General features: G+C 32.0%; 1 protein-coding gene across 1 annotated transcript in view; it reads left to right on the top strand.

Moving 5' to 3' along the window:
• The first annotated feature begins 10,347 nt into the window (after positions 1-10,347).
• The window catches only part of LOC125666549 (transmembrane protein 106B-like), a 33,725-nt gene continuing 20,769 nt past the window's right edge, over positions 10,348-23,303 (top strand). The window contains exons 1-2 of the mRNA XM_048899714.2: positions 10,348-10,464; positions 16,192-16,347. Of these exons, the coding sequence (XP_048755671.2) occupies positions 16,237-16,347 (111 nt within the window). The 5' untranslated portion in view covers positions 10,348-10,464; positions 16,192-16,236. The remainder of the gene's footprint in view (positions 10,465-16,191; positions 16,348-23,303) is intronic.

The following is a 23,303-nucleotide window of genomic DNA, read 5'->3' as shown; positions in this document are numbered from 1 at the left end:
CATTTACATCAAGTGTTCATGTGCACACATACACACATCTATATATATTTACATTTCCTGGTTTTTCTGTGACAATCAAGACCTGTGTAGCTCCAGTGTGTTGATATCCCCACGACTTGCAACTGGGTGTAAATTTCTCAGTTCATGCAAATTGAAAATTCAGTGAACAGGAAGTAAGGAAATTAACATGGAATGTTACATGCGCACTCCGTGTAATTGAAAGGTCAGTGGGCGGTAACTAGGGAAATTAACATGGAATGTTACATGTGCACTCCGTGAAAATGAAAGGTCAGTGAACAGGAAGTAGGGAAATTAACATGGAAATACATTTCTATTAGGCAGCGTTATTTTTTATATATATATATATTTTTTTTTTTTGGTGATATTTCGATTTTATGTTTTTATTTTCATTTTAGATATAGATATAAGGAATCACTGTCTAGTTTGTTGGTTATGTGTGTAGTGTGTGGTATGGGGTGTGGGGTGGGGGTGGGGGAGTAATTAAAATGGAAGGCGTGAGGATTTATGCATTCGCTGTTATGCAATTTATTACGTTTTGTAGTTCATCACCTTACATGCGTAACAAACTATAAAGTGATTTCTTATTCATATAGCATCGGGGAGTGGTAAAGTGGTAATGTTTGTTTGTTTGTTTGTTTGTTAAAGCCTCCGTGAATTCAGACTGATGTTTTTATGATACTAAGTAATCATCTTTATATATCTGTGAAAATCACAACTTTTTGAATTTAGTAAATCTAATTCTAAGTGAGAGTTGTCAAACTTTATCTTAGTTTCGAATTAACTTTAATACAGTCGTCTTTTTAAAAAGTGTTGTTGTTTTTTTCTCTCTCTCGGACATAACACGGGACACCAATTTTCCAATTTGAGGTAAATCGTGATATCTTTAGAAAAATGTAGTCGATAGAAGAAGCAATATTTTTTTTTCACTCCCGAAGAAATAAATGATAAAATCATTTGATTTCTTGAATTACTTTATTGGGAGAACTTACTTTTTTCCAAAAACCCTTAAAATTATCGTCAATTTACTAATTTAAAAAAGATAGGAAATAGTACAAATGACTTAAGATAGGAGACATATTTCAAGCCCTATAAAATCTGTAAAATCCAGGAGCTACCGGGGGTTTCGCCGCCTGGGCCCCCACCAGGCTTCGTCCTGGACCCACTAGGGGCCTCAAGGCGGCCCCTGACCCCCCCCCCCCCTGCCTCATAAAGTGGCGATCCCCGTAACCGCAATTCCTGGATCCGCCCCTGAGAAGTGAGAGTCGTGGGGTTTTTTTTATAACACGAGACAACTAGAAGTGAGTCGCGGGGTTTTTGGATAAGACCTTGATATCTGAAGTGATGATGGGCGTTGACACGTAAGAACAGCTTCACTGTTATGAACCCGGGTCTTCATTAGAAGAACTTCCTCTACAGCCGGTGACATCTCAATGTGAGGGATGTAAACAAATAAAAACACAATGTGAGGGATGTAAACAAATAAAAACACAATGTGAGGGATGTAAACAAATAAATACCGTCAGCACCACTAACATTCCCAAAGTCAATAATTCAACGCGTTTCAAAAATAAAATTTGATTTAAAAATTTCTCTAATGTCAGATTTACAATAGGAGTTTAATTGGTCTACAGAGGATAAAATTACGGCGGTGATATCCACCTTGTTAAAGTTCTCCAAACGTCCGTGATTAATTACAGTACTTAGATATCTACCTGGTTAAAGTTCTCCAGAAGTCCGTGTTTAATTACATTATTTAGATATCCATCCGGTTAGATCTCTCCAGAAGTCCGTGTTTAATTACATTACTTAGAAGGTAAACAGATTTCATAATTAGTTTCACAGGCGGATCCAGGAAATTGTCAATTGTGTCTAGCACTTGATCTTTTAACTACTTTTCACAATCTGCATCCCCATCCCAGTGGTGGAGTTAGAGGGGTGCCCCCCCCCCCCCCCTAAAAATTTCAAATTTAAGGTAAATCGCGGTATCGTGTTTTGGAAAATGTACTAAACGATAAAAGAAGCAATAATTTCTTCCACTCCAAGAGAAATAAATGACAAAATCTTTAGATTTCTTGATTACTTTATTGGGAGAACTTAAATTTTTTTCCAAAAAACCTTAAAATTTGTGTCATTTTATTAATTTCACCTTATAAAAATGATAGAAAATAGTACAAATGACAAAATAGGAGAAATATTTCAAGCCCCATAAAATCTGTAAAATCCAGGAGCTTCCGGGGGCTTCGCCTCCTGGCCCCCCACCAGGGCTTCGCCCTGGACCCACTGTCTCATAAAGTGGCGCCCCCCGTAACCGCAATTCCTGGATCCGCCCCTGCATCTCATGTACATTTTTGCTCGTGTACAAAACATCCTAGTGAGATCTGGAGACAGATTTATTACTGTTTATTGACTACTTGTTTCGTAAGTCCTACTCATTGTTATCGCTATACGAAGATCTCATTTTAAAAGCTGATTGAAATGTTTCTCCCATAGGCCAGGGGTCCGGAACCTCTGTGGTAAATGGCGCAGAATCCTGCATTCTGAGCATTTCCTGGTACTTCTTCTTCATTGTCAAATCATCTTCTTCTTAAACAAAACTTTTATGTTACATATACTTTTTAAGAATTCTTAAGTGATACTTGTATCTGACGAAAATATCGTAATTTATATATATCAGTGTTTCGTCATATTTACCTAGAATTAAATGATATACTGATGTTGATAAATTTGAACGAAGCAAGTATCCACCTTTCATATCATTTAGACTCAAAGTTTCATTAGAATTGAATAACTTTAATTTTTTGGTCCGCAAAATAAAAGTGGGGCGGGGGGGGGGGGTTGGGGGTTCGGACTCCCTGGATCCACCCCCTCCCCCTTGAGTTTATAGATTACTTATAACAATGGCTTTCATTTGATCCCATGATGTATGGCCATGGTCGTTTGAATCCCGTGGGGATCCGGGTTAGAATAGGTCCTCAGTACCCCTTGATTGTCGTAATAGGCGATTAAATGGGGCGGTCCTTGGGATGAGACCGCAAAAACCAAGGTCCCGTGTTACAGCAGGTGCAGCACGATAAAGATCCCTCCCTGCTCAAAGGCCATAAGCGCCGAGCATAGGCCGAAATTTTGCAGCCCTTCACCGGCAGTGGTGACGTCTCCATATGAGTGAAATATTCTCGAGAGGGACATAAAACAATATTCAATCAATCAATCTTAACGTTTGACCCACATTTTCAAACTTTTACCAAAACTTTAACCTTGCTCATAACTTTTGAATGGTGAGTAATACGTACCCGAGTACAGCTCTCCAGAAGATCGTAGAAAAAATGTACATGACGTTTGTAGAACAGTAAGTGACTGTTTTACAGATCGGAGGTGTGAGTAGGCGAAATACGGGATACTACAAGGAAATCAAAGTTCAAAACCTGGGACATTGTGTTAGAATATAGTATTGTTTGCAGTTTTTAAAACGGAAGCAACAGTGCCAAGATTAGTATAATATTAGTCTAATATGCTATTATCCTTCACGTTTGTTTAAATCATGGCCTAGGAGTGTTGGATGGGGCCTCAATAGGGAAACAAGGTTTTACATAGTAAATATACGGAAAAATACCTTCTCAAGATCCGAAGACCAATGATGTTTCACGTTAATTTGCAAGCATTTTCAGGTAGTGTAGATTCCGGTTTATTCAAATAATGACCGTGGAGGGTATAGGATGTGGCCAGTATAGGGAATAAAACTTTTATGTGGCCATATCTGAGGAAACTAATCTGCATAATTGTTACCTGTGCTGATGCAAAATTGACATTTTATACGGCCAGTGAAATGAAACAAATTGACACTAGCGTCAAGGCGTGTGTTGTGTATCAATTATGAGGCTGATTACTGTTCGCTATCTTCACATTTTTTTATTCTCTAGACAAGTTATTAATGTTTTACAAAGAAAGTACTCAAAATGAAAGGTGAGGATAACGAACAGTGATCAATCTCAAAGTGGGCAAACACGGACCCTGGATATACCATAGGTGGGATCAGGTGCCTAGGAGAAGTAAGCATCCCCTGTTGACCGGTCACACCCGCAGTGAGCCCTGTATTTAGATCAGGTAAACGGAACCACCCGTAGCCAAAATCAGCCAAGAACGGTCTAACAATGAAACACGTCAGACAGCACACGACCCAATGATAGGTTGTAATGGTTAAAAACGACCACATAATTTGCAAAATGCTGACTTCAAACGATACTACCGAAACCCCCGCACCATCAATCCGCCTGCCAGCAGCCCGCCCCGATCCTAAAACCGACCACACGCAGAACAAGCTCCTGCGCACCGAATCATCTGAGAGACACAAAACCATATGAAGTTTAACTATTAATGCTGGAGTGCCTCAAGGATCTGTACTGGGACCGCTTTTGTTTTTAATTTATGTTAATGATGTACCGGGTAGCATCAAAATATGTTATCGTTTTGTAGATTGTATGCAGATGATAATTCAATTCAATATGCAAATGCAAGGTGAAGATAACGAACAGTGATCAATCTCATAACTCCTATAAGCAATACAAAGTAGATAGTTGGGCAAACACGGACCCCTGGACACACCAGAGGTGGGGTCAGGTGCCTGGGAGGAGTAAGCATCCCATGTTGAATATATTGATAAGAATACATGTAATATATAAATAGAAAATGTTATGAACCACGATCTCAAAATTCTTGAAGAATGGTCAAATAACTGGCTTTTGAAATTTAATCCTAATAAAACTAAAGTTTTATTTTTTACCAAGGCAAAGCATAATGAAATTCCAAGACTGCTTTTTCAAAATTGTCAATTAGAAATCATTTCTTCCCCACACACATCTTGGTCTCACTTTGTCTAATGATTTAAATTGCTCGGTGTATATCAATGATATCGTAAACAATGCTTATAAAAAGCTAGGATTTCTAAGGAAACTCAAATTCACTTTATGTAGGAACAAATCATCTAAATTGTATATGACTTTTGTTATTCCTATACTAGAATATGCTTCAGTCGTATGGGATGGATGTTCTTCTGCAGAAATTGAAAAGTTAGAAAAAGTACAGCTCCATGCAGCTAGAATTGTAACGGGACTGCCAATTCTTGCATCCAAAGAATCATTATAATTATTTAGAAACGGGTTGGGGACCACTATGTAAAAGACGGAAAATCGTAAAATTAATGACAATGTATAAAATTCACTTCAATCTTGTATCACAATATTTAGGCGTCATCACTGACAATTTTCGAAAGGATACATCGCACTACAATACTCGTTATGAATATGACTATATACCTCCTAGAACTAAGCAAGAAACATATAATAAATCAATTTTTTCAGATGCCATTCGCAAATGGAACTCTTTATCAAACGAAGCAAAGAAAGCAACCTCTATCTGTCAGTTCCGTCGAAACATTTCTAATATCAACACGTTCAATAGTGCCTCAACATTGTCTTCTTGGCAAAAGAATAGCACATGTAAATATAATTCATACTAAATTAAGACATAACTGTTTGCTTAACTATGATTTACACCGAAAAAACATTGTCAATTCTCCAAACTATCATTGTGGTATAAGAGAAGATGCATATCATTTTTCTTTGTTTGGAAAAGATTTTCAGTATTAAGAAATGTTATGTTTAACGAACTTTTTTAAATACAAGAATTATATATTACTGATACACGCGATTTTGCTTTGGGGCAGTGACAATTTGGGGTATGAAATTAACAGCAAAAGTTTTAATGCTGTTCACAAATTTATACTGCAATCATGCAGATTATCATGATAGGAATTCAGTTTGTGCTATATGTACATGTGTTTATTTTGTCTATACATATGTTTTATGACAATTGTTATCAATTAATCTAAGGTGAGAACCTTGTAAGTTGTAAGAATGTGTGTTCAACCTGTTGTTTATTATATATGCAATAAAATATGTTTAAACCAAACACCATATGCAGGTGACAACGGAACACCGCTACATAAGTTGACGATGGAAAAGCAGAAATCATCCCGTTTGTCATACAGTTGAGTTGTTAGTTTGCCGTTAGCATCTGCTTTCAATAAAATGTATAAGTATGAAGCAGAAGTGGACGACTCTGTGGTGTCTTTTATTTCGAGTTCACTGAGATATATCGAATCATCATAGCTGTTTCATAAAACTGTCATATCTTACGATAATCTAGACTGTAAGAAATCTTAAGACATCCAGATACTTGTCTTAAGTCTATACTTAACTAGGTTGTGCTTAGAGATAGGTAGCTTATCCGGAGGGAACGTGATTTCAGGGACAGAAACAATCTATTAGACTATATGGAGGATGTGGACATCATTAATAAGCTTCGTATACCGCGACATGTGTTCTTATGATGAACTCAATATTCGTTTAAAACAAACAATTGCATCACTTGGGGTCAAATTTACTATATATGCAATTGCCTGTGGTTTAGAATATCCCATAGCTAATAGGTTTTGTTCGAGTAATGCATTGTTCGTTATAACTTTGGTTAAGTATTACTTGTGTCTTTGGTTTTCCCTACCCACCCACACCCTCATTTACTGAATACCTTTATTGTATTCAGTTACAGTATATTATTTTGTTGAATAAAACAAGTGCGGCGTTGCTAACTGGTAATAAACACAACAGTCCTAGATTGTCTTTTTTCTTTATATTTCAAATTAGTTAAGCAAATATTCTATTTTCGGAGGAGAGGAACGGGGAGAGTACATATATATATATATATATGTATATATATATATATATATATATATATATATATATATATATATATATACATATATATATATATATATATATATATATATATACATATATATATATATAATTCAATAAAAAAGCAGGAAAATGTACAGTTCCAAAATATATTTAAATCACTAGCGCTTTCTGGATTTTAACATCCATCCTCTGGTGAATACAAATTAATAATTACATTGAGGATGGATGGTAAAATCCAGAAAGCGCTTTGGAACTGTACATTTTCCTGCTTTTTTTTATTGAATTATTTTGACTGTGTAATATCAACTCTTTCTGTTTGGATTATATAGATATAGATATATATATATATATATATATATATATTCAATAAATTATTTTTTCTTGGTATCGGGGTAGAATAAAGTAAAAATAAAATAAAATCCAATGCTCAAACTTTTATCTATAGCGCTTTCGCCCTGCGGGCTCGTCAGTAGATTTTTAAACAATGTAAACAAGTTCCATTATGACGTCATCCTCTGACGTTATGTGGGCAACGTTAAACATAATGCAGTCATGATTGTGACGTCAGAACATTATACAATGTTAATGTTAGGCACTTTTAAAAAATACAGACATATTTTAAACAGTTCCGTCTATAAGTTTTAAGCGCCTCTAAATTCCTGTACATTAAAGGAGACATTCTATGTAAAATATACATGTTAAATAACATGAAGTAAAAATATTAACAGTTTAGTTTCGGCTTAAACAGTTTTATGAAATAGTTTTCCTTGGCTTTGCGTAATTGTTCATTTTCCTCTTTTACTTTGTAAAATGGGAAAATATAAAAACTGCCTTCCCCGTACGAATCAAAGTGGCCGCTACACGGTGCGTTTCTTATTGTAGGATCTCTGATCTGTTGTTTATGTACACGAACACGGTCAGCCAATTTGGTTCCTGTTTGTCCTATATAATTTTCTCCACATGTAGGGCACGTCATACAATAAAGTAGATTTTTAGATTTACACGTCATAGTTGAATTTACTTTGAAGTTCATTCCGTTTTTGAAAGTTATGGAGTGGCCGGTTTGTATAAATTGGCAAGTACCGCATCGTGGATCCTCGCATTTGAAGACTGCTGGTTTTTCGGGGTTTGATGTAAATTTGGCTTTAGTGAGAATGTTTTTCAAATTTTGGTGGTTGACGTCTGCTGTGGAGTATATCCGTGGGTTGAATGAGGTCATTTAATGTTTCTGATTGTTGAAGAATAGGGAATAACTGCTTTGCTGTTTTGAATATGTTGTGATTTCTCGGGTTGTGTGTAAGAACGAAAGGAATTTTGTTGTTGGTTTCTTCATGTTGTTTAGTAGTTCGCAATTCTGTGATGGGAGTTTCTTTAACCTTTTGTATAGCTGTTTCAATTAATTTTGGTGGGTATTCAATAAATTCTTTTTTCTTGGTATCGGGGTAGAATAAAGTCAAAAAATAAAATCCAATACTCAAACTTTTATCTATAGCGCTTTCGCCCTGCGGGCTCGTCAGTAGATTTTTATGTAGATATATATATATATATAAAGCACAGAAAATTTCACTTTATTTGGATACCCACTTCCGCCCCTACCCGGTGTTGAACTCACGACCTGCGGAACCAAATCTCCTAGCAGGAGATTTAACCAGCGAGCTCGACCATCTAGGCAAGTCTTAAAAAAGCAAGTTTCGATGACGATGGAATTCTCGCCTCGCTGTCACACGCTACACGGTCATTGAGAACGGAAATGGGATACAGTTATTTAACGTACATTTAAGAGGATCATACATGATACACATTGCATTCGAAATATTTCATATAAAGCACAGAAATAGCAATGAACTTTTAAATGAACATAACTGTTCTTAGTGAAGAAATATTTAATATAAAGCGCAGAAAATTTCACTTTATTTGGATAAAATATCTTTCAATGTTTCAATTTTTGTATCACAATTTCTGTATCACAATTTCTGAAATCAAATAGTACAGAAATCGAATGTAACTTTTGAAATACGAAATAAAGTGTATAGAATACCAATAGCCTGTAATCTATGGATAACTGTTATACTTTGTACACATGTAGGGTAGTTTTACGTTTATTTGACACAAACAGACGTCAAAGGCTACTTATTAGTGAACCCCAGTGTCTACTACGGAAGCGTATTAGTGCCACGTTTTTACTTTTTATATTTTATATTTTACACTTTAATCTGTAAAATTTACACTTTAATCTGTAAATTTTGCACTTTAATCTGTAAATTTTACACTTTAATCTGTAAATTTTACACTTTAATCTGTAAAATTTACACTTTAATCTGTAAATTTTACACTTTAATCTGTAAATTTTACACTTTAATCTGTAAAATTTACACTTTAATCTGTAAAATTTATACGATAATCAGACTGTGTTTTACATCATGACCATTGCTTGTGTACTGTTAGGTAATGGACCAAGATAATTTAATTGGGGAGTATTTTAAACAGGGCATACATCTTATATAAGGGGAAAAAGGTTCCTTATTTTAATAGTTTTGGAACAGCTATTGGTCATATCTCACACAAACAAGTGATAGGCAAATGACCTGTCAGACGAAGGTCATTCCTCGGGGTCATTTTGTAAAGGTTAAGGTCACTCGGCACATACTTATAGATATATTAAAACCCTTCATTCTAACAGCTGTTGATCATTATGCAAGTCATGCGCCATATGAAGTATTTCATTGGTGAGATGCAATTCGGGGAGCATCCATTAGTTTTACTGATATTCCTGGGTTTTTTTTTAAATGGATACCTTACTTTCCTTGCCATATCAACAGTTTTATAGTATATTGCGCCCTCACGCACAAAAATTAATATTAAAAATCGCTTTTGTACGTAATCTGAACAAGTTAGATGAGTCAAGCGATATGAGAGAGAGAGAGAGAGAGAGAGAGAGAGAGAGAGAGAGAGAGACCACACTGGTTATTTTTTCTCAAATGATGTTATATAGAAAAACGTAAATTTTACAGATTAAAGTGTAAAATTTACAGATTAAAGTGTAAAATTTACAGATTAAAGTGTGAATTTTACAGATTAATGTGTAAAATTTACAGATTAAACTGTAAAATTTACAGATTAAAGTGTGAATTTTACAGATTAAAGTGTAAAATTTACAGATTAAAGTGTAAAATTTACAGATTAAAGTGTAAACTTTACAGTTTAAAGTGTAAATTTTACAGTTTAAAGTGTAAATTTTACAGATTAAAGTGTCAAAATTAAAGAATAAAAATAAAAAACGTGGCACTAATACGCTTCCGTAGTCTGCGGCAAATGGTAAACCCTTTTCATGCAAAATCATGTCGATCTTTATAATTCCTATTGAATATACGCGATTAAAATGTTGAGTTTTCAGGCTACTGATTTTATTGGGGCGTACTGTGGAAAATGGTAGTTTTATATAGAATTAAAAGTTCGGTATATACATGCATACAATCCTACATAGCTTTTCCCACCATAATTTTCTGCATAGGTCTATGCTTTCTGTAACTGTAAAATAGACAACGAAATAAATCCGAAACATCTAAGAACGATTTATCTTTATTTTTATTTTTGGTCACGTGATGTCAACAAGCTTGGGGTGCAGTAACTTTTGTATAGAATATGAACTTGAACAGAGCGACTAAGTAGAGGACCAGGTTGATATAACACAGTAAGTAATGACTTCATGTTTAGGTTTGCAAGACCCTGAAAACAAAATGGCGGAGTGCGACACAGTCACATGTGATGAACATCTAATGACCACATCTGGTGTACCTGTTACGCAATACTGTTGTTGTAAAAGCAAGTATTTTATCGAACCTACATGTATAAAGTGTATTAACATTTGTATGGTTTGTGCCAGTAATGTTGGGGAACTGTAGATCTATAGAGCTGTAGAAGATTTGTGGAGATCCCGTACCCACACAGGGCTTTCAACAAATTTAAAAGTAGGAGGCTGAAATGAAAAAGTAGAAGGCGATCCAATGCGAACGGCGCAGCCGTATCGCACGCCGAGCTATGCTCGTCGACCTTACGGCCGGGGGTCTGGGGTAAATGACGCAAAATCCTGCATTCTGGCGGTTTCCTGGCACTTAAATGCAGTTTTGAAATTGTCATTTTTTTGCCTGAAATTTTTACTTTTGCCATGAATTTATTGTTTCATATGTGAAATTTTTTGTTCATGCAAAGACTTAAAAAATTCAACATTGCAAAGTACTAATTTTGATGCAAAATGAAAAATAAAGTGCATCAAGATAACTACATGTAATTATTTTTTGCAATGCTGTATCAATTAATTTTTAAGTGTCTTTGCTTGAATCTCTGCCACCCAAGAGTAAGCAGATTAAAGTAAAATGTAAGAAGAATATAGATCACAACCAACACCAGTTTTATATAATAAAGCATCAATATATATTATATTTATAGTTGTTCTAATTACCTGTATTGTCAGCTTTCGTTTCCTTTTTTAACGGATACATTGTATGTTATAAAAAAGTTTACATGTATTTAATCATTTTTTTATTGAATTGCAAATAAGAGTTACACTCCCAATATTTAAAGAATATTCTTCACCATTAACACAACTCTATATTTCTATTTTCATTTGGTCCCTTAAAGTCTGTTAACTGACACTGGGAGTAATATTTTTCTCCCAAGACTGACATGAAACCCATTGGGACCTTTTGCTTTTGCTCACCCCAATATTATTTAAATAAAACCCAAACAATCTTTATTACAAATTAATAAGTAACATTTAAATGACCTATAAGTTTATTTTTCCACAAATTCAAGTTAACAGCTACAGATTTGTTGGTAACATAGCGAATTTGTGCTGAAAAATTCTACTTTCGTTTTTATTTAATACCACATGGGCATTTGCAAATTAAAAAGAATAGCAAGTCTGAAATCTTTCCTGATTAAATGCTGTTTTCACTTTAAAATTGTTGATTGATATTATACTTGTGTCACTTTTACTTCTGGCCTTTTTAAAGCCGAAACTGAACAGGGTATTTGTTCTCTTCATTCCGTCAACATCATTGATTTTTACGTTCAGGACTTGTTGTTATCTTTCGGAACTTCTCGTCTGTGTTGTCACGAATAGGGTAAATCCGAGGCTTTCCGACTATTGCAATTGACGTATTATTTTCTACACCAACAGACGACCAATCAGGTGTCGGTATTTACCTGAACTAAATTTAGCGCAAGTAAACACGTTTTTACATCCTAACGGCCGCAATTTCTGAGTCTACTAAAGTTTGGAAGATGTTTAAAGTTTTATAAAAGTTTTTTTCATTGGACATACATTTTTGTCACTAAAGTAGCCGGCACCTAATGTTACTATAGGCGGCGGAAATCCACCGGCTACCGGCTACTTTTGAAAGCCCTGCCAACAGGCACTTTAAGTGTGGATAGCTGCTCATTGTAGCTGAATAGTCGGTTTAAGAGCTCTGTAGAGCTGCTGTTATTTGTTGCTATTGTATACAATGCCGACTTTAAATAAAATTTACTTACTTACTTATAGCCTGTATCTTTATCTTACCCCCCCCCCCCTTTCTATCCAATGAAAACAGAAATGGAGAACCATTAATATCTTTAGAATTACAGCAAGTTGAAACTGACTATTCAGAATGACTTAAGAAGGAGATCAGCGGGGAAATCACATGTTTTGGAAAAAATTATTTGTTCATTGGGTAGAGGTGGGAGGGTTTTGAATCTCGTCTACACAAGTTCAAGTCATTCTGATATGTTACGTAAAATCCGTAAAAGCATGTAAACGATATTTTCTCAATCATATAATCACCCCTCCATTGTACCAGGTATCCAATATTTGTAAATTTCCTAAAAGCTGATGCTAAATATAACGTCACTATGCGCTTTTTACATCAGTAGCGTTATGTTTCCTGCATTGACTGAATGGGCAGATCGAATGTCTATAGTCACGTAACAAATGTTAAAATGCTTTGACAACTGTCCGTACATGTCCGAATGACTTTGGAAAATACTCGTACCAATACCTTTTGCTTTGCCATCAAACCGTAAGACATTTCAACGATTTATCCTCCTGGTGATATATGGAACCAGAATTATATAATCGATAATTTTTATTGCAAAATGATACAGTGCATGACCTATCTTTGAATTATTATTAAATATGCCAGGAATTTGTAAAAAAACAACACAAAAGTGATACGTCATTTCCCAAAGTGTATACAGTTGTCAGTATTTTATAGTACATTAAGTGTATATAGTTGTCAGTATTTTATTATAGTACATTAAGTGTATATAGTTGTCAGTATTTTATAGTACGTTAAGTGTATATAGTTGTCAGTATTTTATTATAGTGCGTTAAGTGTATATAGTTGTCAGTATTTTATTATAGTGCGTTAAGTGTATATAGTTGTCAGTATTTTATAGTACATTAAGTGTGTATAGTTGTCAGTATTTTATAGTACGTTAAGTATATATAGTTGTCAGTATTTTAGTATAGTGCGTTAAGTGTATATAGTTGTCAGTATTTTATAGTACATTAAGTATATATAGTTGTCAGTATTTTATAATATGTTAAGTATATATAGTTGTCAGTATTTTATAATATGTTAAGTATATATAGTTGTCAGTATTTTAGTATAGTGCGTTAAGTGTATATAGTTGTCAGTATTTTATAGTACATTAAGTATATATAGTTGTCAGTATTTTATAATGCATTAAGTGTATATAGTTGTCAGTATTTTATAGTATGTTAAGTATATATAGTTGTCAGTATTTTATAATATGTTAAGTATATATAGTTGTCAGTATTTTATAATATGTTAAGTATATACAGTTGTCAGTATTTTATAGTACATTAAGTGTGTATATAGTTGTCAGTATTTTATAGTACGTTAAGTATATATAGTTGTCAGTATTTTATAATATGTTAAGTATATATAGTTGTCAGTATTTTATAATATGTTAAGTATATATAGTTGTCAGTATTTTATAATATGTTAAGTATATACAGTTGTCAGTATTTTATAATATGTTAAGTATATATAGTTGTCAGTATTTTATGAGATGAACATGAAATATAGCAGGGTTAACTTAGCATGCCGTTCATTCTAATTACCTAGGGTGGTGTGAGATGTAATTCCAGGGCTTCTGCACCACCCACCCCCAACCCCTCAGTGCCTTATGGGTGGGGTAAAAACTGCCATTCATTGACCAATCAATATTTTAAAAAATCTTCTTCTCTTCTGAAGAAAAACTAAATGCGTTGTGATGTAGAGCAAGAAAGCTTCTAATAACATTGTAAATTTCACGATCCCGAGGATAGAGGCTCTGACTGCAGGACATGGCCAAACTAATTGTAGTGTATGTATGTATGTAAGTGTAAACCTTCTTTAAAGCTATTGATAATAAAGAACAAGGTACAATTGTATACATAAAATGGCCCAAAAATTTTCTCTATAAAATGTGTCTTAATCAGCGTTTCATCAACCTTAATCAGCGTTTTAAGAAAGTAAAATATATGCCAGGTATACTATGCAGGACTTGAAGCTAACTTTTTTATGTCACCAGTCCAGCCGGACTAATGGGGTATAATTTCAACCAGTCCGCAGAAAAATTTACCAGTCCAACAGAGTTTTCCAAAATTAATTAAACATATTTCGGTTAAATGAAATTCAACTCAATATGCTTCCGACAATATTGTAACACTTAAATGTGGGATTTATATTTACGAATCGGATTCGCCTAATATAGATCTACAGATCGGAGCATGCCAAATGTGTGTATAAAATTTCATAAGTATATTTTCCAAAATGATGCTTTAGAAAATTAACCAGTCCCATCAGACTGACTAAAACAAATGTCGGTCAGTCCGCCAGACTTTTAACCAGTCACAGACTGACGGGCATATGTTAATTTCGAGACCTGCTATGTCAACAAAATCAGAATGATATTCCTAAATGGATAGCATTATGACATCATGAATAAGACATTTCCTGCCTTTTTCTCAAAATAAACCTGAAAACTGTCAAATGTCGTACAGATTATTGCTCAGGAAAAGATGTGCACATTTGTCGAGCAAAATGAAACTGATATGTATAGTGTATTATTTTAAGATGAAAAACATACTTGAATATGAATTTGCTCGACGCATGCGCTGTTTGTTTTCTGAAAGCCACCTGAATTTGTGGATATTTTCATTGAAAATGGCATTTTCGCAATTCTATGCCAACTTCAAGCTCACGTCATATGAGACAAATCATTTTGCTGATCAAACTGAGCGAATTTTGGGTTTGCTAATCTATTCCTTATTTGAATGCCAGGGTTTGAGCTCCAAGTGAAATCATCAATATTTTGGGCCAGATGACTTTAGAAACTGTACCTACTTCTTTCCACTAAATAGATATTCATATGGAGAAAGAATAGATAGTCCTTTACCAAACTGTTAATTTCATTATCCCAGGTGTTAGGGTTTTGGTTAATTTCCAGAGTGGGTCCAAAATTTTGACCTGGTAAAACCGTTAAGTCCTATTGATTGAGTGTTGTTGTTAAGTACATAATAATATTCTCATGGATTTGTGTGTGTATATCATATATATGTGTGTGTGTGTGTGTGTGTGTGTGTGTGTGTGTGTGTGTGTGTGCAGTATTACTGCTCAAATAAGGTGATATATAGATATGATGTATATGTTTATTTTCCCCCCAGTGATATCGTGTGTGCATTTTATGTATATATTTTATATTATGTTATCTATTTTTCTATTCTCTCATTTATTTTTCTATTCTCTCATTTATCTGTCTGTGAATATGTTTTATACAGGACCACAGTGTAAACTAGTCATTTGTACTAATTGTGCTATCCTGTCTAAATAAAGAATTTATTATATATAGGTACTTATCTACATGTATGTTTATACTATCATACACTTGACCCTGTTTATAAGTATAATAGTCCTATTGATTTGTTTATATATATAGGTGCCTATATTCATGTATCTTTATACTAAATCATACACTTGGCGATGCATGAAATCTTATACTGAACAGATGGTAATTTGTTTTCATTACCACTACGAATTATAAAATGTTAAAACACGGAGCCGTGTGATACATGTAGGTGTCGGGGTATCTGCTTAATTCTACGCTTTGTGATGTACGGTGGCATAAAGCATCTCATGTTACACACACACACACAAATAGACAGAGATAGATAGATACAATTTACGTTTTATCAATAGGAGAAGTTGTATACACAGACAGACAGACAGGGAGATAGATTTTATTTTATACATTTTATCAACAGGAGTTGTATAGACAGACAGACAGATATATTTTATTTTATACATTTTATCAATAGGAGTTGTATAGACAGACAGGGAGATAGATTTTATTTTATACATTTTATCAACAGAAGCTGTTGTCACGGTGATCTGGCAGTGCTGGAGGACAATCTACCATGTCTGGGGAATGTGGAAAGCTGCTAGAGACAAGCAATGATAATGATAAACTTCAGTATGGGACGATAACCAAGACCTTGAATGAGGAAGAACACTCCACGGAACAACAGGTTAGTGTTTATATACTCCACAGAAAACACAGGGTAGTGTTTAAAGTACTCCACGGAACAACATATTAGTATTTAAAGTACTCCACGGAACAACAGGTTAGTGTTTAAAGTACTCAATAGAACAACATGTTAGTGTTTAAAGTACTGATTAAAACAGTACGTTAGTGTATAAATGTATTTAACAAATGAACAGGTTAGACAGCAATATTTGTTTCTTTTATCCTTCATTACTTTTCTGAGATCAGGCCACATTTAAAGATAAGTTTGTTTTCCCTCTCCCGACCCTAAGTTTCTGAGGAGGGTCAGTCGGTAGGTAGGTAAAAAGCCTTTTTTTTTAGCCAGCAGAATTTTACTTAGTTTTAAATTCCCATGACCATTACAAAGCCCAATACCAAAACGTCACGAAGCGCATCATTTCACGTTTCCTCGTCAAACTCGTGAAGTCGGTTCTTGCATGAAGTTCTTCTTTGATTGCCATGTTTAGCATTTAGAGGAAGGTGTCGATATTGTGGCCATCACTCCTTATCTAACTACTGAACATAGATATATTGTACATGTGTAACTACTGAACATAGATATATTGTACATGTATAACTATACTGAACATAGATATATTGTACATGTGTAACTATACTGAACATAGATATATTGTACATGTATAACTACTGAACATAGATATATTGTACATGTATAACTATACTGAACATAGATATATTGTACATGTATAACTACTGAACATAGATATATTGTACATGTATAACTACTGAACATAGATATATTGTACATGTATAACTATACTGAACATAGATATATTGTACATGTGTAACTATACTGAACATAGATATATTGTACATGTATAACTACTGAACATAGATATATTGTACATGTATAACTACTGAACATAGATATATTGTACATGTGTAACTATACTGAACATAGATATATTGTACATGTATAACTATACTGAACATAGATATATTATACATGTATAACTACTGAACATAGATATATTGTACATGTATAACTATACTGAACATAGATATATTGTACATGTATAACTACTGAACATAGATATATTGTACATGTATAACTATACTGAACATAGATATATTGTACATGTATAACTACTGAACATAGATATATTGTACATGTATAACTATACTGAACATAGATATATTGTACATGTATAACTATACTGAACATAGATATATTGTACATGTATAACTATACTGAACATAGATATATTGTACATGTATAACTACTGAACATAGATATATTGTACATGTATAACTATACTGAACATAGATATATTGTACATGTGTAACTATACTGAACATAGATATATTGTACATGTATAACTACTGAACATAGATATATTGTACATGTATAACTATACTGAACATAGATATATTGTACATGTGTAACTATACTGAACATAGATATATTGTACATGTGTAACTACTGAACATAGATATATTGTACATGTATAACTATACTGAACATAGATATATTGTACATGTGTAACTATACTGAACATAGATATATTGTACATGTATAACTACTGAACATAGATATATTGTACATGTGTAACTATACTGAACATAGATATATTGTACATGTGTAACTATACTGAACATAGATATATTGTACATGTATAACTACTGAACATAGATATATTGTACATGTATAACTATACTGAACATAGATATATTGTACATGTGTAACTATACTGAACATAGATATATTGTACATGTATAACTATACTGAACATAGATATATTGTACATGTGTAACTATACTGAACATAGATATATTGTACATGTGTAACTACTGAACATAGATATATTGTACATGTATAACTATACTGAACATAGATATATTGTACATGTATAACTATACTGAACATAGATATATTGTACATGTATAACTATACTGAACATAGATATATTGTACATGTATAACTACTGAACATAGATATATTGTACATGTATAACTATACTGAACATAGATATATTGTACATGTATAACTACTGAACATAGATATATTGTACATGTATAACTATACTGAACATAGATATATTGTACATGTATAACTATACTGAACATAGATATATTGTACATGTGTAACTATACTGAACATAGATATATTGTACATGTATAACTACTGAACATAGATATATTGTACATGTATAACTATACTGAACATAGATATATTGTACATGTATAACTAATGAACATAGATATATTGTACATGTATAACTATACTGAACATAGATATATTGTACATGTATAACTATACTGAACATAGATATATTGTACATGTGTAACTATACTGAACATAGATATATTGTACATGTATAACTATACTGAACATAGATATATTGTACATGTATAACTACTGAACATAGATATATTGTACATGTATAACTATACTGAACATAGATATATTGTACATGTGTAACTACTGAACATAGATATATTGTACATGTATAACTATACTGAACATAGATATATTGTACATGTATAACTATACTGAACATAGATATATTGTACATGTGTAACTATACTGAACATAGATATATTGTACATGTATAACTATACTGAACATAGATATATTGTACATGTATAACTACTGAACATAGATATATTGTACATGTATAACTATACTGAACATAGATATATTGTACATGTGTAACTACTGAACATAGATATATTGTACATGTATAACTATACTGAACATAGATATATTGTACATGTATAACTACTGAACATAGATATATTGTACATGTATAACTACTGAACATAGATATATTGTACATGTATAACTATACTGAACATAGATATATTGTACATGTATAACTACTGAACATAGATATATTGTACATGTATAACTACTAAACATAGATATATTGTACATGTATAACTACTGAACATAGATATATTGTACATGTATAACTACTGAACATAGATATATTGTACATGTATAACTACTGAACATAGATATATTGTACATGTATAACTATACTGAACATAGATATATTGTACATGTATAACTACTGAACATAGATATATTGTACATGTATAACTATACTGAACATAGATATATTGTACATGTATAACTATACTGAACATAGATATATTGTACATGTATAACTACTGAACATAGATATATTGTACATGTATAACTACTGAACATAGATATATTGTACATGTATAACTATACTGAACATAGATATATTGTACATGTATAACTACTGAACATAGATATATTGTACATGTATAACTACTGAACATAGATATATTGTACATGTATAACTATACTGAACATAGATATATTGTACATGTATAACTACTGAACATAGATATATTGTACATGTATAACTATACTGAACATAGATATATTGTACATGTATAACTATACTGAACATAGATATATTGTACATGTATAACTACTGAACATAGATATATTGTACATGTATAACTATACTGAACATAGATATATTGTACATGTATAACTACTGAACATAGATATATTGTACATGTGTAACTATACTGAACATAGATATATTGTACATGTATAACTATACTGAACATAGATATATTGTACATGTATAACTATACTGAACATAGATATATTGTACATGTATAACTATACTGAACATAGATATATTGTACATGTATAACTACTGAACATAGATATATTGTACATGTATAACTATACTGAACATAGATATATTGTACATGTATAACTACTGAACATAGATATATTGTACATGTGTAACTATACTGAACATAGATATATTGTACATGTGTAACTATACTGAACATAGATATATTGTACATGTATAACTATACTGAACATAGATATATTGTACATGTGTAACTATACTGAACATAGATATATTGTACATGTATAACTATACTGAACATAGATATATTGTACATGTGTAACTACTGAACATAGATATATTGTACATGTGTAACTACTGAACATAGATATATTGTACATGTATAACTATACTGAACATAGATATATTGTACATGTATAACTATACTGAACATAGATATATTGTACATGTATAACTACTGAACATAGATATATTGTACATGTATAACTACTGAACATAGATATATTGTACATGTATAACTATACTGAACATAGATATATTGTACATGTATAACTATACTGAACATAGATATATTGTACATGTATAACTACTGAACATAGATATATTGTACATGTATAACTATACTGAACATAGATATATTGTACATGTATAACTATACTGAACATAGATATATTGTACATGTATAACTATACTGAACATAGATATATTGTACATGTATAACTACTGAACATAGATATATTGTACATGTATAACTACTGAACATAGATATATTGTACATGTATAACTATACTGAACATAGATATATTGTACATGTATAACTATACTGAACATAGATATATTGTACATGTATAACTATACTGAACATAGATATATTGTACATGTATAACTATACTGAACATAGATATATTGTACATGTATAACTACTGAACATAGATATATTGTACATGTATAACTATACTGAACATAGATATATTGTACATGTATAACTACTGAACATAGATATATTGTACATGTGTAACTATACTGAACATAGATATATTGTACATGTATAACTATACTGAACATAGATATATTGTACATGTATAACTATACTGAACATAGATATATTATACATGTATAACTATACTGAACATAGATATATTGTACATGTATAACTACTGAACATAGATATATTGTACATGTATAACTATACTGAACATAGATATATTGTACATGTATAACTACTGAACATAGATATATTATACATGTATAACTATACTGAACATAGATATATTGTACATGTATAACTACTGAACATAGATATATTGTACATGTGTAACTATACTGAACATAGATATATTGTACATGTATAACTATACTGAACATAGATATATTGTACATGTATAACTATACTGAACATAGATATATTGTACATGTATAACTACTGAACATAGATATATTATACATGTATAACTATACTGAACATAGATATATTGTACATGTATAACTACTGAACATATATATATTGTACATGTATAACTATACTGAACATAGATATATTGTACATATATAACTATACTGAACATAGATATATTGTACATGTATAACTACTGAACATAGATATATTGTACATATATAACTATACTGAACATAGATATATTGTACATGTATAACTACTGAACATAGATATATTATACATGTATAACTATACTGAACATAGATATATTGTACATGTATAACTACTGAACATAGATATATTGTACATGTATAACTACTGAACATAGATATATTGTACATGTATAACTACTGAACATAGATATATTGTACATGTATAACTATACTGAACATAGATATATTGTACATGTGTAACTATAATGAACATAGATATATTGTACATGTATAACTATACTGAACATAGATATATTGTACATGTATAACTACTGAACATAGATATATTGTACATGTATAACTATACTGAACATAGATATATTGTACATGTATAACTATACTGAACATAGATATATTGTACATGTATAACTATACTGAACATAGATATATTGTACATGTGTAACTATACTGAACATAGATATATTGTACATGTATAACTATACTGAACATAGATATATTGTACATGTATAACTACTGAACATAGATATATTGTACATGTATAACTATACTGAACATAGATATATTGTACATGTATAACTATACTGAACATAGATATATTGTACATGTGTAACTATACTGAACATAGATATATTGTACATGTGTAACTGTACATTGGATCACATTATAAATACATGTTTCAGTATTTTTTGCTTTAAATAGAAATCTATGTATACATGTGGATATTGTGTATTTGTATGTAGTATATCAAATGGTGGATTCTGAATAATACTATGTCTTCCCGTTCTCTTTGTAATTTCTGCTTCCCTTGTTCTTAAGCCTCTTGATTTTACATTAAATATTTTCCGTTCTGTTTTCAATTCCCCGTTTTAGCAACATCCCAAATATAGAAAGTTATCTTTAGGCTTACTGCATATCAATAATAATTTTGAATAATACATGTATATAATTATATATCTTGCCAAATTGCAATTTTTTTTTCTGTTATTGAAAGTATATATAGTCTCGCACCTCAGCAGTTAGAGATAAAATATAGATTAAGTTTCTTCCTGCTTTCAACTTTCTCAGACACCAGCTTCTTCGAACAATTGTTTGATGCTAACCGATGGACCGCTTATGTATCAGTCAACCTGAAAGACCACATCAATAGGGAAAAGAATTTCGTTTATATGTAGTAACTTTCACAGGAACAATTTCATTTATATGTGGTAACTTTCACAGGAACAATTTCATTTATATGTGGAAACTTTCACGGGGGGACCTGAGATACCATTTTTATTATTATGATTACAAAGTTCGGTTCTACAATCTGTTTCATTTCGTTAGGTTTTGTTTCGGCAGATTTCGTTTCACATTTTACAGGTACCCGATCTGTACCTGTAACGATGTTGAAATTTTCTGGAGATAAAAGAAAAACTTTGCCAGAATAACGTAATAATAACTCTTGGGTCATTGTGACTTTCTCAGACTCGGTCGGGCGAGGGGAAACAAACAATAGTTTTATTTTGGCCTCAGTAGATTAGGGTGTCAACTACTGAACTGTCGATTGTGGGTTCAAGTCCAGTAGGGGCTTTTAATTTTTTTCTGATCACTTTCTAATAAAACTGCATTTATCATGTTTATTGACGGAATGAAGTACATTTTAAAGTTTTCAATTTCGAAATTTTGTTGTACATATCCTCCACTTTTCATCTGTATGAAAATTTCCTGGTGTAATATTCCT

Source organism: Ostrea edulis, chromosome 10 (genome assembly GCF_947568905.1).
Source record: "Ostrea edulis chromosome 10, xbOstEdul1.1, whole genome shotgun sequence".
NCBI classification, from domain to species: domain Eukaryota; kingdom Metazoa; phylum Mollusca; class Bivalvia; order Ostreida; family Ostreidae; genus Ostrea; species Ostrea edulis.
The sequence above is the reverse complement of the archived record's forward strand: the minus strand, read 5'-3'. Positions and strand labels throughout refer to the sequence as shown.